Source organism: Hevea brasiliensis, chromosome 1 (genome assembly GCF_030052815.1).
Source record: "Hevea brasiliensis isolate MT/VB/25A 57/8 chromosome 1, ASM3005281v1, whole genome shotgun sequence".
Taxonomy (NCBI): Eukaryota; Viridiplantae; Streptophyta; class Magnoliopsida; order Malpighiales; family Euphorbiaceae; genus Hevea; species Hevea brasiliensis.
The window spans coordinates 114,239,334-114,259,330 of NC_079493.1; the positions used below are offsets into that span (position 1 = coordinate 114,239,334).

Genomic DNA, 19,997 nt, shown 5'->3' on the forward strand with positions numbered 1-19,997 from the left:
CTGTTTATTCTGGTTAGGAACTTGAAACATCAAGAACAATTAAATGAACATAGGATTTTATCCCTATTTACTTAGGGTAACAGATTCCATCTTGATCAACACCTATCTCCATATATAACTAGTAGGAGCCAACACATGCCCATATACCCATACACAGTACAAGTATGAAAGCAGTATCAAACTCAAACCACCTATTTACAAGATAACTGTGTTATCTCAAGTCTAAAGATTATATGCACTGATATGATACATGACAATGCATTGACAAGAGTAAACTCCATGTGCTTATCATATGCGTCACTGGTTCGGCCTACTTATCATGTATAAGTACCTATCATGTTTGTTATATGGCATGAGACTCACCACTCCATCTTATTTATATCTCATATAAATACCTTGGGAACAAACATGATTATAATCTTTCTAGATAAGTCCTATCCTGTGTGAAGTATCCTCGATTGTGAACCAATTTATGATAATTTGTGTTAGAAATACTGTCAATTATATTCTTAACAACTTAAGAATAGAATTTCTAACAAAATATCAATGGACCTTTTCTATTGCACATAAATATATTATGTAAACGGAAAAGTGAAATTGCCTTTTATTAATAAAATATGTACAAGATACATACTAAATGATATGCTCTAAGGCATACTACTAATAATCTCCCACTAGCACTAGAGCCATTTATTATAATATCTTAGACCTATCTTCTCAAGATGTCAGTCTAACTGAGCTTGTGACATAGGCTTCGTGAATGGATCAACTAGATTTTCAGCTGATGCTGTTTTCTGTATGGCTACATCGCCTCACCCAACTATCTCTCTAATAATGTGGTAGCACCTTTCTATGTGTTTGGAATTCTAGTGAGACCGGAGTTCCTTAGCCTGTATGACCGCTCCATTGTTGCCATAGTAGAGAGGAACTACTGACTCAATGGAAGGAACTACTGCAAGTTCTGACACCAACTTTTTTATCCAAACAGCTTCTTTTACAGCATCTGATATAACAATATACTCAGCCTCTGTAGTAGAATCAGTAGTCATACTCTATTTGGAACTCTTCCAACTGATTGCACCTCCATTACAAATGAACACAAACCCAGAGGTAGACTTTCTATCATCGATATCTGATTGAAATTAAAATCAGTATAACCATCCAATTGCAAGTCACCACCTCCATAAATCAAGAATAAATCCTTAGTTCTTCTCAAGTACTTAAGGATATTCTTGGCAGCTATCCAGCATTCCAAACCTGGATTGGATTGAAACCTTCTAGTCAAACTAACAGCATGTGCAATATTCGGCCTAGTACACATCATTGCATATATCAAACTTCCAATAGCCGAAGCATATGAAATCCTGGCCATTTTATCTCTTTCTTCAGGTGTCTTTGGAGACATCTCTTTAGAAAGGTGGATACCATATCTTACTAGTAACAATCCTCTCTTGGAATCAAGCATGTTAAACCTTTCTAACACATTTTCCAAGTATAGACTTTGGGATAAACCAATTATTCTTTTCGCTCTATCTCTATGGATGTGAATTCCAAGAATATAGGTTGCCTCCCCTAAGTCTTTCATGGAGAATGTATTTAACAACCATAATTTTACAGTTGTCAACATACTTATGTCATTACCTATCAACAAAATATCATCCACATATAAGATAAGGAAAGTGATAGCACTATCACTAACCTTCTTATATACACATGGCTCATCCACATTGTTTATAAAACCAAATGACTTAATGGCTTCATCAAAACAGATGTTCCAACTCCTCGAAGCTTATTTCAACCCATAAATGGATCGCTTTAGCTTGCACACCTTGGAACTATCTTGGGATTCAAAACCCTTAGTTGTTCCATAAAATGTTTTCATCAATGTATCCATTGAGAAAAGTTGTTTTGACATCCATCCACAAATCTCATAATCATAGTATGCAGCTATTGCTAATAGAATCCTAATTGATTTAAGCATGGCAACAGGCGAAAAAGTCTCCTCATAGTTTATTTCTCATCTTTGGCGAAACCCTTTTACTACTAGCCTTGCTTTATAGGTCTCTACATTTTCATCAGAACCAATTTTCTTCTTGAAAACCCATTTATTCCCTATAGGTACAATACCTTCAGGTGGGTCAACAAGGTCCCAAACTTGATTGTTATGCATGGAATTAATTTCGGATTTCATAGCTTCAATCCATTTTTAAAGTGTCTATATCTGATATAGTTTCTTCATAGGTAAGAGGATCATCTCCACGATCTACTTCTTCATGAGTAAACAACTCTTGTTCATCTTCATGAAGAAAACCATATCTTACTGGTAGGTGAGATATCCTGATCAATCTGCGAGGAATTACTGTAGATGTTTCATTAATAGGTGTAGGTCGACTATATGGATCTATATCCATTTGATCTGTTGGTTGGTCAGAATTCTCTAATTCTAACTCTATCTGTCTTCCTTTACCTCCTTCTTCAATGAACTATTGTTCAAGAAATATGGCATTTCTGCTTACCACAACCTTTTGTGATATAGGCAAATAAAAATAATATCCAAAACTTTCTTTTGGATATCCAACAAATTGAACTTTTTCTGATCTGATTCCCAATTTATCAGTGTTCAGCTTTTTGATATAAGCTGGACAACCCCAAATCGTAACATGCTTAAGACTCGGTTTTCTTCCATGCTATATCTCATAAGGTGTGGAAGAAACTGATTTTGATGGAATCATATTAAGAATATGAAAAGTTAATTCTAATGTAAATCCCCAAAAAGAGACTGGCATATCAGTATAGCTCATCATACTGTGTATCGTATCTAATAGGATACGATTTCTCCTTTCAGATACACCATTCAGCTGTGGCTTTCTTAGAGGAGTCAGCTGGGAAACAATGCCATGCTCTTTCAAGTATTCATCAAATTCAGTACTTAAGTATTCACTTCCACGTTCTGATCGAAGAGTTTTAATACTTTTTTCTGTTTGATTTTTTACTTCAGATTTAAATTCTTTCAACTTTTCAAAGGATTCATATTTGTATTTTATCAAATACATATACCCAAACCTTGATTTGTCATCAGTAAAGATAATAAAGTAATGAAAACTGCCTTTAGCTATTTTCTTAAATGGACCACATACATCACTATGTATCAATTCCAAAATATTTTCAGCTCTTAGCCCTTGTCCAATAAAAAGTGATCTAGTCATTTTGCCTTGAAGGAAGGATTCATAAGTTGGAGTAGGTTCAAAACCCAATGAGGATAAAATCCCCATTTTCTCCAACTTTGTAATCCTATCTTCTGCAACATGACCTTAAGTGCCAAATATATTTTGAACTTAAGTTGATTTTCATCATGGCATTATATTTATTTAGATTGCTTGCATTCAATTTGTGTTTATCATTATTATCCAAATAATAAAGACTATCATGCATATAACCCGAGCCAACATATTTATTTCCAAAATAAATATTGCAAACTTCATTTGTGAACTAAAATTCATAACTATTTCTAGTCAAACTAGATATTAAAATGATGTTCTTAAAAGCATCAGGTACATATAAAATATTATTTAAATACAAAACATGTCCACACATATAAAAAGATTTAGATCCTATGGTTAAAGCTTCAACAGTTGAGCCATCGCCAATCCGAAGTCTAACATCTCGAGCATGCAAGCTGCTACTGTTTGCTAGTTCCTGCATATCATAAGAAATGTGAGAACTGGCACCAGTATCTAAAACTGAAGCTGTAGATGAACTATGAGTATCATCAGAATCTAAATAACAAGACACAGACATACATTCGGAAGGTCTATCCTTCTTGTCATTCAGAGAAGCAAGATACTATAGGCAGTTCCTTTTTAAGTGCCTATCCTTCTGGCAGTGAAAGCACTTTCCCTTGCCTTTGTCAGCTTTGGTCTTGCCCTTCTGTTTGGCTATCTTCTTGGTAGGTTCAGGAATTTGAGGTTTCTTATTCTTATTACCCTTCTTCTTTTTGGACTTTCCAGCAGAAGAAGAATATGCAATAAAAGCCACCTCTTTTCCTTTATTATCGTGCATATTCTTTTGGGTAATAACCAAAGATGTTAAGTAACCCACCAAAGTACACTATTGCTTTGTCATATGGAAATTTATCACAAAAATTCCCAAATGACTTAGGTAGGATCAAGGATCAAATTCATCCGCAATTGGAAATCCATGTGAAAGTCAAGATGTTCTAGCCGCTCAATAAGCCGAATCATCTTGTGGACATGATCTCGCATATCTCCGCCCCTCATACATCCTTATGCGGAATAGTGCCTAGATATCTCATACCTAGCATTCCTGCTGTGCTCACCATATAACTCTTGCAGGTGAAGAAGGATCTCACTTGCACTTTGCATGTTCTCATGCTGCTTCTGTAACTCATTACTCATTGAAGCAAGCATGTAACATTTGGCTCTCATATCATACTTTTTCCACTTGTCCAAAGTGTCATGTTCCTCTTGAGTGGCCTCTGAAGGTAAGGGACCAGAACCTTTGAGTCTAGAACATATCCAATACGCTCTAGGTTCAGACAAGTTTTAAATTTCTGAGTTAATCAGAAAGATTAGGTCCCGTTAACCTATTGTGATCAAGTATGCTCGCAAGTATATTGGATGGTGGTAGTTGTTGTGTGCTTATTATTATTAGAAGTATAACTGCAGAAAATAACTAGATTAATTAGTAAATGTATCAAGTAATTAACCAAAATGATTATGGCCTTTTAATTAAATTGATCCTCCCACTAACTTGGCGAATCCTACACTTCCAAAATAGGAAACGGAAATCCTATTTGGATGGATTTCTAGTGGGTGATTGAATTCTTATAGTCTTATTGATCATCCTCAGGCACATCTATTATTGGAATTACAATAAACTATAAGTGAGCAACTCCTTGCCCATCACATCTCATGTGAGGTTCAATCATTTATCTAGCCCCTAATGCTTAAAATCTCAGGCACATCTATTATTGATTTATCTTGCATTAGTTAAGTTGTTCCCATTGAGCCAGTAAATATGTAAATAATTTTAATGTCCTCAGGCACATCCATTATTGGCCATCAACTATTTACATATTTACAACATCTCATGCTTAACAATTATTCTTAAGAAAATCTCTTAAATTAAATGCATCACATGCAAGTATTTAAAATTTCTTAAATAATTGCTCAATGGAGGGCCATGATATAATTACTTTAATTATACCATTTCCAACTTAATCATTTGTTTAGAAGATTTAATGGTCGGCTTAATTACCATTATGGTCTCACTTTGCACATTATTCAATTAGCATACATATATCATATACTTGCATACATTCCCATACATCTCATGCATACATGGATAAACAATTAATATGGTATGATCATGGACTTTCTAAGGGATTCAATTTTAAGCCATCAAGAATTGAATCAGGGTATTCCTAGGCGTATTTCATTCATTCATTTTACAAGAGTTACTGAAGGAGTATGATGTACTTGATTAATTTATAAAATACCCTATTATACTTGATTATGATGTAATTAATTGTAGTTACTTGATTTATTATCTAATTAATTATGATTTACTTGATTAATTGATAAAATACGTGACTGTAATTATTTATGATGTAATTAATCATAGTTACTTGATTTACAAAAATTTGTGTACAAAAATGTATAAATGGATGTAATTCAATAAATTCCAAATACTTTTTGGATGTGCAATGTCTATTTAGCCGTTCATAAAACTTTCAGATTTGAATTTCAAATTTTGCAATTTCTCTTTCTTTTATTATTGATTATCCAATCAAATGCCATCAACAATTCTTTAACCAATCATTTTCCATCAATTATTCAACCAATCAAAGACATCTCACCATTTCTTTAACCTATCAGAGTCCACCATTACTCTAACTAATAATGACTCATCTCAATCTCTAACAAAATAACCCTTATCCAGTAAGAGACTCCATAACCCATCTCAAGCATCTTCTTCATGTTTCCATTTCCCTTCTTTTTTTTTTTTTACAAGATGAAAGAAAAAAAAAAAAAAGAAAAAGTTGTCTCTAAAATTGATCTGAATAAACTCAAAAATTCAAAAATCAAAATTGATCTGAACCAAATGTCTACAAAAATAGAGCCGAATTTCCAAATTAAATCGGTTCAGTTGATTATTTCGATCTAAACCGAATAATGCTCACAATTATCTAATTGATTAATTAATTATGATGTAATTGATCATAGTTACTTTATTTATATTCTAGTTAACTATTATATATTTGATCAATTGATAAAATACTCAATAGTACTTGATTATAATTTAATTAATTATGATTACTTGATTTATGATATAATTGACTATGATCTAACTGATTAATTAATAAAACACTCGATAGTACTTGAATATGATATAATTGACTATATTTACTTAATTTATGATCTAATTTACTAATTGATAAAATACTCGATAATACTTGATTAATTAATTTACTTTAATCAATAAGCCTACCATCCCTTTATCCTATTAATCTAATCAATAATGACATGTCTCAATCTTTAACTCCATAACCCTTCACAAGTAAATAATTTGGTTCAATCGGTTATTTCGGTATGAACCGAATAATACTCACTCATATCCTGTAGATTAACTAATAAAATTAATTATGATGTAATTGATCATATTTACTTGATTTATGATCTAATTGATTATAATATACTTAATTAATTGATAAAATACATTATAATACTTGATTATGATATAATTGATCATAATTACTTGATTATGATCTACTTGATCGCTTAAAAAAATACTCGATTGTACTTGATTATGATGTAATTGATTATAGCTACTTGATTTATGATTTACTTGATTAATTGATAAAATACCCTATTGCACTTGATTAAAATCTAATTGATCATAGTTACTTGATTTATGATCTAATTGATTATAATGTACTTGATTAATTTATAAAATACCCTATTATACTTGATTATGATATAATTAATTATAGTTACTTGATTTATTATTTAATTAATTACGATTTACTTGATTAATTGATAAAATACCGACTATAGTCGCTATGATATAATTAATCATAATTACTTGATTTATGATCTAATTGATTATGATCTACTTGATTAATTTATAAAATATTTTATTGTACTTGATTTTGATCTAATTGATCATAGTTACTTGATTCGTGATTTAATTGATTATGATCTACTTGATTAATTTATAAAATACCTATTGTACTTGATTATAATCTAATTAATCATAATTACTTGATTTATGATCTAAATGATTATGATCAATTTGATTAATTTATAAAATATCCTATTGTACTTGATTATAATTTAATTAATCATAGTTACTTGATTTATGACCTAATTGATTATGATCTACTTGATTAATTAATAAAATATCCTATTGTACTTGATTATGATCTAATTGATCATAGTTACATGATTTATAATCTAAATTTATTGTAATCTACTTGATTAATTGTAAAACACTCTATTGTACTTCATTATGATTTAATTGGTCATACTTACTTGATTTATGACTTAATTGATTATGATTTACTTAATTAATTTATAAAATACCCAATAGTACTTGATTATGATATAATTGATCATAATTACTTAATTTATGATCTAATTGATTATGATATATTTGATTAATTGATAAAATATCTTATTGTACTTGATTATGATCTAATTAATCATAGTTACTTAATTTATTATCTATTTGATTATGATCTACTTGATTAATTATGACTTTAATTAATTGATAAATTACTTGATAGTACTTGATTAATATACAATTTATTATAGTTACTTGATTTAAGATCTAAACATAGATATAGATATAGATATATAGATTATATAGATACGATATTTTGTATTGTGTTGGCGGGTTGATTAATTACCATAGATGAATCTTTATTTATAAGTGAAGTCTTGGCTCTTAAAATTCTCATCTGTGTAGATTTGTTCTTCATTTATAACATCATTTAAGTACCATTCATGCATTGATGCTTTTGAGATTCACAATCTCTCTTCATTGTTTAGGTTACTGAATTTCTTGCAAATCATCAAAAGATTAAATAGCTGATTTTCTGTGCAAATTTTTTATTCCTCGTTATCAAGAATCGGTTGATTTCTTTTTACTTTTTTTAATGCTTTGATAGATTCAACTGGACCTTAGGCTTTGACTAATACTTCACCAGCGATGGACTTAGACCCATTTGCGTCATAAAAATGCGAAACTTTATTTGGCCCATCTCCTCATTCCTTAATGAACACTGATATATAAATTGAATGTATAGAAGAAAAAATCAATAAAAATGCTTAATGAAACTTGTTAATTTTTTTAAAAAAATTTAAATAAAAAAGAAAAAGAAGATAAAAAAAGAAAATGAAAAATTTTAATTTACAATTAAGATAAAAAATTAAAAAAATAAAAAATCTCAATAAATTTATAAATTATACGTGTTAGCATAATTACAGCAATTAGCATGATTATAGGAGATTTGTGTAGCATAATTATAGCAATTATTATTCTTGTCCAAATTAGTTCACATTCTCATGTATAAATAGATGTAATATCTCTCAGAAATGAGACATGCATAAATACACAATCATTTCCTTCATTACTTGTATTCTTTCTTCTAACTTGGTATCAGAGCCATAAAGCTTTTATTTCTAGTTTTTGGAGTCTCTCTGCTCTCTCTACAACCTGTTCTGGTTCATTCTTTCATAGCTATTATTATACCATTTTTTTTTTCTCCTAATCTTGTTATCAATGGAGAAATCTGATATTTCATGACCTATTGCAACAGTTCTGATTGGTTCCAACTATAATCTTTGGGTTCAAGGAATGAAAAGTTTTTTGATAGGTCGCAAGCTTTGGCGTATTGTTACCGGAGATATCACTACGCCGACAAGAGAGAACGATGAAACTGGTGCAAAATTTGCTGACCGTCTTGAGGATTGGGATAATAAAAATCATCAGATCATCACCTGGTTTCGCAATACCGCCTCGCCCATCCACATCCAGCTTGCTAATTATGACTCGCAAAAGAAATCTAGGATTTTTGGCTAATCGATATCGCATCACCGACTTGCCCACTATTATCGCCAGTGGACTACTCTTCATAATCAAACAAGAAACAGTCAATCTGCGGAATGATTTTCTTGCCTGTGTCCAACCTATTTGGAATCAAATATCTCAGCAAAAATCGGTGAAGATCATCTTCATCTCATTCAAGTTCTAATGGCTCTTCGATCGAATATGAGGCCGCTCGAGCGCCCTCGCTACACCAAATCCACTCCCATCATTGGAAACCGCTATTCAAGAGATTATTTTTGAAGAGACTCGTCTCGCTTGGATAAAACTCCTCAATTTGAAGTCGCTCTTGCAACTACTCGATCCTCACATCGTAACCGCAATCAACTCTGTAAGAATTGTAATCAAATTGGTCATGCTTTTGCATATTGTTCTACTATAGAATGCAAATATTGTCATGGTTACGGTTATATTCTTGAACATTGTCCCACACGTCCTCCAAGACCAAAAGGAGGGCATTCTAAATTCAAGAATGTCTCAAATCTGGATCTTGCTCTGTCATTGCTGTTGCTGCTACTGAGGGCTCTACTGCCATCACCATGAGTGATCTTGAGGCACTATTCAAGCAGGTTATCTCTTCTAATTCTCCTATCGCCATGTCCGCCACTCCGGTAATTCTTATTGGCTTTTGACTCGCATGTTGTAATCATATGACCACTAATCTTAAATTCTTGTCTTCGCAAAACTCGTATCTTCCTTACCACCAATCCATCCTGCAAATGGTACAAAAATGAACCTCACACATACTGGTCATGTGTCTACCTCAAATCTTCATCTCCCTGACACCTATGATATCCCTAATTTGGCACTCAATCTTATTTCATTGGTCGGGCCAGTGTGAAAAAGGATTAAATGTTATTTTTCTCACCATGGTGTCCATGTACAGGATCCACAAACGGGATAGATTCTTGGGGAAGGTCGCAGAGTGGGTCGATTATTTGCGCTTACATCTTTACATCTTCCTCAGAGATTTGTGTCTGCAGCTACAATCCCTAATTCCTCCATTCACCAATGGCATCTTCGCTTGGTCATGCTTCTACCAAGAAAATTCAACCTTTAATTTCTCGTGGATTATTAGGATCTACTAAGTTTGAGTCATTTAATTGTTTAAATTGTCACTTGCAAAACAACCCGCATTATTTTTTCTCATAATAATACTACTTGATAATTCCTTTTGGTTTACTTCATTCTGACATTTGGGGTTCTTCTCCTATTTCTTCAATAAATGGTTTTCGTTATTTTGTAATATTTATTGATGATTATTCTCGGTTTACTTGGATATATTTTTTGAAACATTGATATGAGTTATCACAAATTTACATCACATTTGCAAAAATGATTAAAACTCGCTTCTTGTGACATTAAAATTCTCCGAATGACAATGCCATGGAATATCGGATTCTTCTTTACTTCATTTCTTAGTCAACAAGGCACCGTTGTTCAACGTTCTTGTCCTCACACCTCTCAACATCGGGCGAGCCAATGCAAGCATCGCCATATTCTTGATTCTGTACGTACTCTTCTTCTTTCTGCCTCATGTCTAGAAAAATTTTGGGGAGAAGCAGCTTTTCATGCTGTTTATATTATTAATCGTCTTCCTACCTTGGTTCTTCATAATTTATCTCCTTTTGAAAAGTTGTTTGGACAACCTCCTGACTATTCCATCCTTAAACCTTTTGGATGTGTGTCTTTTGTTCTTTACAACCTCATGAACATACCAAATTAGAACCCCGTGCTCGCCTATGTTGTTTTCTTGGTTATGGCATTGAACACAAAGGGTATCGTTGTTGGGATCCTGCTTTCTAATAAGTTACGATCTCTCGTCCACGTTACCTTTGGGAAAATACTATGTTCTCTTCTCTTTCCAAATTTCATCACTCACAACATCGACTCTCTATTTTTCACCGACTCTCCAAAGAGTCGCTTTCCAAGTCCTGATCCAGGTGATTGTGATGTGTTCAATATTAGCCCAACTACACCTGCCCCTATTGAATCGGCACCAGTTGTTGATCCAGCACCTGCGCTTGCATCTCCTCCTAGCACTACTCTTTGTCGTTCTACCCGTGTAAGAGAAACTCCTCATTATCTTTCTGATTTTCACTGTTACTCTACTATTGCAACCCTTCATGAGCCTCTTTCTTATCGTGAGGCAAATCGACCCTCTTTGGCAAAGAAGCTATGATCGATTTAACTTCAGGCTTTAGAGAAAACTCATACTTGGGATTTAGTTGATCTTCCACCAAACAAGACCCCTATTGGTTGCAAATGGATTTACAAAATCAAGACCCTTTCTGATGGAACTATTGAACGTTACAAAGCTCGCTTAGTAGCCAAAGGGTACACTCAAGAGTATGGTATCGACTATGAAGAAACTTTTGCTCCAGTGGCCCGATTAACATCTATTCGCAGTCTCTTAGCTATTGTCATAGTCAGAATGGAAACTTTTCCAAATGGATGTCAAAAATGCTTTTCTTCATGGTGATTTAACAGAAGAGGTTTATATGCATCCTCCTCCTGGTTATCATTCTCCTCATAAGGTTTGCAAACTTCGGCGAGCCTTATATGGATTAAAATAAGCTCCCAGGGCCTGGTTTGCCAAATTTAGTTCCACTCTTGCTCAACTTAGTTTTCTCTCTAGTTCACATGATTCTGCATTATTCACTCACCGAACTGACAGTGGTATTGTTCTTCTGTTGCTTTATGTTGATGATATGATATTAACAGGAGATGATTCATCTGGTATTTTAGAGTTACAACATTATCTCAATCAACATTTTGAAATGAAAGATTCTCAGCTATTTTTTGGGTCTTGAAGTTTCTCAAAATTCTGATGGCTATTATCTATCTGAAGCCAAGTATGCATCCGACTTACTTTCTTGAGCAGGCATCACTGATAGCAAAACAATATCAACCCCATTGGAGCTCAATTTCAAACTTACACCTCTTGATGGCACTCCTCTTGATGATCCTACTTTATCTCGACAGCTTGTCGGGAGTCTTATTTATCTCACAGTTACTCGACCTGATATTTCATATGTCGCTCATCCGTCACCGCTTTATGTCCGCTCCTCGCTCAACTCATTTCTCCGCAGATTTAATCCTCATTATATCAAAGGCACTCTTTTTCATGGTTTGCACTTTTCGCTACCTCCTCCCTAGTATTATCCGGCTACTCGATGCCGACAATGGGTGATCCACTGCATCGCCGCTCTATAACTGGTTATTGTTTCTTCTGGGTAATTCTCTTATCTCTTGGCGTAGCAAAAGCAAACCGTTGTTGCACGTTCTAGCACGTAATCTGAATATCGTGCTTTGCCGATGCTACATCTGAATTACTTTGGTTACGGTGGTTATTAACTGATTTGGGTGTCACTCATTCTTCTGCCACAATGCTTCATTGCGATAATAGAAGTGCCATACAGATTTCTCATAATGATGTATTTCATGAGCGTACCAAACACATCGAAATTGATTGTCATTTTGTACGTCATCATGTTGCTCATGGCACCATATGTTTGATTCCTCGCCTCTCTGTCACCAAATCACTGATATATTCACCAAAACACATCCTCCCGCTCGCTTTCAGGATCTCTTAAGCAAACTCAAGTTAGCACCTGTGCTACCACCTTGAGTTTGAGGGGGGGGGGTGTTAGCATAATTACAGTAATTAGCATGATTATAGGAGATTTGTGTAGCATAATTATAGCAATTATTATTCTTGTCCAAATTAGTTCATCTTCTCATGTATAAATAGATGTAATATTTCTATAAATGAGACATGCATAAATACACAATCCTTTCCTTCATTACTTATATTCTTTCTTCTAACAATATGTATAGCTATAAGTGATTCCAGGAAATTAGTTTATTTTAGTCTCTCTCTCTGTATATATATATATATTGTTTGATTGAAATAGAAAGATTAAAATGATTTAATACTAAATTTTTATTATTAATATGTACAGCTAAATGTGGTTCTTCAAGATATTAAATAAATGGTAGCTTGATCAATAGTAAGTAGTAATGTTAGGACCATATAAGATGAATGAATGATAATTTCATTATGAGAGATATAAAATTCATATTTATATATTAAGTAATACAAATGCAAAATACTTGCAATCAAATTCAGAAAATTTATAGCTTTAGAATATAGATATGAGATCCAATCTTATATTTAAATAATAATGCAAGTTTACAGGTGCATTAATTAAAACTCAACTCAACTCAATTAAGCTTTTATCCCAAAAATTTGGGGTCGACTATATGGATTCGCTTTCTCCACTCTGAACAATTTTGGGTTAAATACTTAGAAATGTGGGTTCGTGTCCCACTGGGCGTGCATAACCTGTAAAAATTTCACACACTCTATGATATAGGTGCAGTAATTAAAAAAAAAAAAAAAAAAAAACCTCCACCACTCCATAGTTTGCCAGCTCATCCTCTGCCACAAAAAAAATTGCATCAGAACTCAGACTCAACAATAATACTAGAAGCCGATGCGAATAATAAAATGATCTAGGAAAAATTATGATCGAAATATGTCAATGTGAAATAATAAAATTGTTTTACAGACATATTAAAATAAAGCCAAAGTACACATTGAAATAATAAAATTGTTTTACAGACATTTTTTTTTTCTTTAAGAATTAGGAGATTGGAATAACAAGTTGAAAATAAAAAACAATTACCTATGAAAACCAAGCAAATGTTAAAATCCATAGTGACCATGATAAGGCACAAAGCGCGGTAGAAAGGTAGTTTTAGCAGAATCATCGTCCCATTCAACATCTTTCCACCATTGTTCCTCTACTTCAATCTCAACTTTGCCTCCATTTGCGCTGCTCGAGTTTAATGGCAGCTTCTTAAGCTGTCGGCATTTATATACTTCAATTTTTTGTAGAGAGGGAAAGGACAAGGCTTCGGGATGTATGCTTTTTAGTTTTGGTAATGTAGACAAGGTGAGAAATTAGAGTTTTACAAATGGGTTAAAATTTTCATCCCCAACTGGAACATCATCTAACTTTTCAACACTTATTATCTCTTCTATATAATCGTTAGTGGCCACATACAAACGCGTCAAATTTAGAGCTAGAATAATCCATGTCAGATCCCTCAATCTGAGGTTTCTCCCTAAATGCAATGTATGAAGGCTCTTAAAGCATGTCTCCCTTGAGATCACTGAGTTGCCTAGACCTCCACCTGCATCATCTGTGTAACACCCCCATTTGCATAGCCTGGTAGATTTCACTGTTCCGGTGACCGGTGTCGGTCCGGACAATTAAGGGGATTAGGACCACACTTAAGACAACTTAAGAAGCCATAAACACAAATAATTAGCAATGTTTAATTAGTTGACTATAAATAAGAAAAATAGAACATAAGAAGTTATACGAGCCGAGAGTCACAGCGATGAGTGACCTCCTCGGGAATGACTGCGAAGTCATTTTAAACTCAAATTTCGAACCGTAAAAAGTGACGCTGCGGTCCTTAGGACCCTTATGAACACAGTGGAAAAGAGAAAATCACGAAAAAGAACTGTTAAGTCAATCAAATAATTAGGTCAGGGATCCGAAAGAAATATTGGATTATTTACAAACCGGGATGAACCGGCGAGGGGCAAATTGGTCAATTGACCCCGAGAGCTGACTCCTGACCTAACTGTCAAATAAAATCGGAGAAAAAAAAATTTTGAAATCGAGAATTAAATTAAAGAATTAATAGAAAAAAAAAAAAAAGAGAAAAAGATATGAAAATGAAAAAAAGTCAAAAGTTATGACATCATGCATGATGTCATAACTAAATTAATAAATTGAATTAATTAATTTGGATTTAGGGGTCTTCCATAAGCAAAAACGTAAAGGAAAACAAAAGGAAAAAAATTAGGATTTTCTTCTTCTTCTTCCATCAAGTGCCGCCCCACCTTCCTCCATAAATTCTCCATGAAAGTTTTTCCCTTAAGCTTACACTAAGCTTAATTTCTCCTTACCCAACCTTAATAAACCTCATAAAAACTTCATTAGAGCTTGATATTGTAACTTGGGAAGAAGACTACAAGAAGAAAGAAGGGCTAAGAGAGAGGTTTGAAGCTTTAAGTTGAGGTTAGTATGTTAAACTCCTTATTCTTCCATTTAAATGCATGTGTGATAATTGAAATGAGCTTAGAAATTATGAAATGAAATAAAAACATGGGAGAAGGACCAAACTGAAATTCGGGCAGCTTGAGAGGAGTATGATTTACATGAATTTGATGCATTAGAATAAGTTTAAAAGCTTTGATTAGTTGAATGGTTAAGGTTAAGTGCACTAGTTGTGATTTAATGCATGAGATGGAAGAGCTAGGGTTTGAATGTTAGGGTTTTGAGGCAAAAATTTGGAGAAATGCATAAATGGCATGTTTGACCTATTGTGAAGTGAAATAATGGTCAATTATGACCAAATGGATTGTGTGGGAATGGTAGGAAATCAAACCAAATTCGTAAGTTAATGGTCATGCTGCTGGCAGCATGACCAAACCCACTTTGAAGGACCAAAACTCAAATTTTACAAGTCCAATTGATATGCCACCAATTGGAGATGAAAATAGACATAAAAGAGCACAATTTTCATTAAGGAACCATGGCCAAAAACTGACCAAAACTTGGTGAAACAATTGAACAAAGTGAATTGATTGCAGGCTGCCATCAAGATTAACTGACCAAATGAACAGTAACTGTTCATTTGGTCATAACTCGAGTTAGACAGGTCAGATTGACCTGAAATTTGGCCAGGGGTTAGAGGGCATATAGATCTAAAACTTTCATGAAGAACATCACCCCAAATTATACCATTAACCCATTCAAAATATTGAGCAAAGTTAGGTTACCAAACCTGCAACTCTGCAGAATTTTCAGTGAGCAGCAATGTTTGGATGGCTATAATTCCCTCTAGAAAACTCGGATTTAGGCGATTCTTGAACCGATGGAAACCTAAGACATAGTAGAACATTTCATATGAAGAAAGTTAGACCAAATTATGAACTTAACTTAATCAAATTACTGACCAAATTTGGATCAAAAATCTGCTGCACTCCAAAATACCAAGATGAATAAGCACGTGAACAGTAAACTTATTTTGGCTATAACTTGAGCTACAAAACTCCGATTGAGGTGATCCAAAAATGAGAATACACTTAAGACAATAAGGAACATTTTCTATGAAGGAAGTTTTGTTAAATTCCAACAGTAGGTCGACCAATGGAATAGTGCAACTTCGGAGAACCAAAACCGAAAATTTGCAATTTTGCCAAAATGACCTAAGCTTTAAACAAATGACCAAAACCAACAAGTTTGGTGGCCAAAATGTGGTATGTGAGTGAAGTTGGAGTTCCCATACCTATTAAGCCTTAGAAAGTCAATAATTTGACTTGAATAGTGCAGTGAATAGTAACCCGAAACACAAAATTTTGAGAACGTCGAATTTAACACGTTAGAGCTAGGTAAATGTGAAGTTAAGTTTATTTTGGATTTATTTTAAGTTTTAGTACTGAAACATTGGAAAATTTCATGTTTCAGTGGAAAAGAATATCGGGACAGAACCCGAGGAACCGAGTCGAGGCTAAGGGACGACTCGTTTGATGTTTGTGCACAACATATACTTTTATAATCATCTTTTGCATATCGTTTTGAATAATATGAAATATCGGATTATGGCATTCTTATGATGTTTGATCTAAATTGTTGAAAGTTATTATGTATATTTGAAAAGACAATGTTTAGCAAATTGTTAAGATAAGTTTTGAAACCACAGTGTCATGACCACATATTTGAACACCTCACTAGCACGACTAGTGGGGGTAATTAGTTTTGAATTTTGATTCCTTCTCTGGAGAAGTGTTGAGGTGTGCCAGTGAATGGATATCCATATATTTGAGCTAGCTAGCCTTGTGATATGATTTCTCTTTAGCCTCTTGCTATTGAGATTCTATTTGTTTCGAATGGCGTGATCTAACTGTGGGTTTTATGAAATGTGTTTTGATACTTTGAAATGAACTTGGTTTACATGTAAAATCTCACAATGCATGATTGTATTTAATTTTCATGTTTAGCCAAATTTTTGAATGAATGTGCTTTAAGCTTTGCATAAAGATTATTTTAGTATATTGTGCACCATCGAGTCCTAGTACTCGATAGCTTTATTGTGCCGCAGATACAGAGACTAGAGGAGCAGCAGACTGAGCTGCTGAAGTGTGTGAAGTCATCAGCTTGAAGCCTTTGGGTATAATTTATACCCTAACTGTAAATAATTCTTTTGATGTATATATTGCACATAAATGTATGGACATGTAAAAATGGTTCATGAGCAGCTTGTACAAAAATTTCTATGAAGTATGTAATAAAGTTTAGATTATGTTTATTTTGATATAAATTTGAAAGGTTATGATAAATTATTTTGTTTTTAATGAATATGAATGATATTGATTGACAGTATTTTGAGAACTATTGATATTGTGAATTTTTAGAAATTGACTGAGTTTGATTGTTAAATCGAAGTTTTGGTTGAGAAAAACTTTTAGAAGTGCTTTTTACAGGTATTCGAAGAACGGTTTTCTCAAAATACAGAGGAAACTCACAAAATTTTTATAGAATTTATGGAAAACTAAAATGGACCAAAATATTAACTAGTTTTAATTTCAACTAAATGTTTTAAGTACTTACTAGAAAATGCTCACCACTTGTCAAAAATAAGAAAGTTGTTTTAAAATCCCTTGTAGGGTACTTAATGAGTTATCGGTATGTGAAGTTCGGTAGTTCATTAGGTATTCTACGGATCATGTTATGCCTTACAGGGGTAAGGTGTGACAATCTGTTTCTATCTCTCCCATTACAACATCGACACCCAACTTTTTTGAATTACTGCTACTAGCACCCAACACTTTTAAATCACTTCTAACACTAGCCATATCTATAACTTCTAGATTCTTCATATTTGTTAACCACCAAATGTTGAGAGACTGTGGATCCGGAAACAATTCAAGGCTTAGAGCTCGAGTACAGTTAAGTAATGTGTGGGTGTTGCCATAACTCGAGACTCGAGACACTTGTTATTAGGTGGTCAATTTATTCAAGTGTTCTAAATATTTTAGCTCCTCTATTAGCATATTATCTTCCCTCAATATATTATCTTCCCTTGTTGGACCTCAAAAATACCAACATCAGACATTTTCAAAACTTGCAATGATGATAAACTAGATATGACTCCCATTGGAATCTTCTCAGAGATTCAAATTATACTCCAAGTTCAGATATTTTAGATTTACCAACATTTTCAACTCAACTGACAATTGTAATATCCACGTCCTTGACAGATTAAGATATTGCAATGAATTCAATTTTGATATTCCCACCGGCAATTCCCTTATACCAGTGCGTGAGAGGTCCAAAACATTTAGTGTATCCATAAACTGAAAGAAACCATCACTGAACTCCCTCAAAAGACGATTATCTCCGAGAAATAAAGTTAAAAGATTGGTACAAATGGGAACTTCATGGATTCTCTCAAAGGAGTTTGCCATCGTGACATCCGCTTTGATCCTTCCCATTTTCCAACCTCTCTTACTTGAGTTAATTGACACTCGCCTACAAAAACTTGTGCTTTTCGTGGTTCATATTTACGTGCAATCCACAGAGTCATGTCACGAATCACATCGTGCATTTTCACATGTTCGCCTTTCTCTTCCAATAGACAGGCCCCAACAAGAGAACCGATTATAAAATATGCCTCATTTCGAGCACAAAAATTCTCATAAATCCAATAATGTACCAAGTCATCTTTCTCAATTTCGAAGTCTTCCGGAAACAAGGAACAATGCAAGAAACAAAATTTAACTTTATCACTAAGCAGACTATCATAACTAAACTTCAATCTTACAAATACCTCAACCTCCATATCATGAAATACCTCATCCTCCATGACCGGTAAGCTTGATGTAGAGCCTCTTAGTACCTCCAGAGCATGCTTCCATTCTTCCTTTGTATTTCTGCTGGCCATGGCTCTACCAATGGTAATGAGTGCAATTGGCAACCCTCTACACTCTTTAGCTACATCTTGAGCCAAAGGAACAATATCAAGATCAATATCCCCAACCTTCTTCTGAAACAATGCCCAAGCTTCTTCCCAATCCAAAGGTTTCACTTTTATCATCTTTTCAGCGTCCATTTGCCCGCCTACTCTGTAAGAGCGTGTTGTGAATACTATCTTGCATCTATTTGGTCTAGTAGGTAGAGGAACCCCAATTTCTTCGAGGTCAACTCGCTGCCATATGTCATCAAACAATAATACAAATTTCTTTCTGCTCAATACATGGAATACGTCATCCGCTTTCTCACGGAGGCTTTTTTTTTCCCATTTCTCATCAAAAAAGCCAATTTTTTTCCAAATCTGCTCTTGAATCTTGTCAGGTTTGAAATCTTTAGAAACCACAGCCCAAATCACAACATCAAAATGATCAAATATAGTGGCAAATCTGTTGTTGATTTGAGTAAGGAGAGTAGTTTTACCGACTCCCCCTATACCGTATATGCCAACAATTCCCACCTTATCTCCCATGATGAAGCTCCATGCCTCGTCTAAGGTAGTTTCAGTGCCCACTGTTGGATTAACGTTTCTTACTACCGCTAGTTCTGGAAGTGTCCTCTCAACACTTCCTTAAAATCTCCTTTGGCTTTTAACGCAATCACATCTTCTAATTTTTTGGCGACCCTTCCCACGAACATGCACCAAAGGTTGTCAAGAAAGAAATGGTCGGATTTTTAGACAAAGCAACAAGGATCTTCTCATGTGATGGAAAGAAAATGAAGTATAGATTCATTGAAGCACCTATTGGAAAC

General features: G+C 33.8%; 1 protein-coding gene across 1 annotated transcript; it reads right to left on the minus strand.

The window, feature by feature from the left end:
* Positions 1 to 18,627: 18,627 nt before the first annotated feature.
* LOC131183396 (probable disease resistance protein At5g63020) lies at positions 18,628 to 19,716 on the minus strand. The gene has a single exon (XM_058154172.1). It carries the CDS (start codon positions 19,714 to 19,716, stop codon positions 18,628 to 18,630), a length of 1,089 nt encoding a protein of 362 aa, XP_058010155.1.
* Between the last annotated feature and the right edge of the window lie 281 nt (positions 19,717 to 19,997).

Coding starts and splice junctions, on each gene's coding strand:
- LOC131183396 (XM_058154172.1), bottom strand. CDS start 19,716: ATGGGAGATAAGGTGGGAATTGTTGGCATATACGGTATAGGGGGAGTC.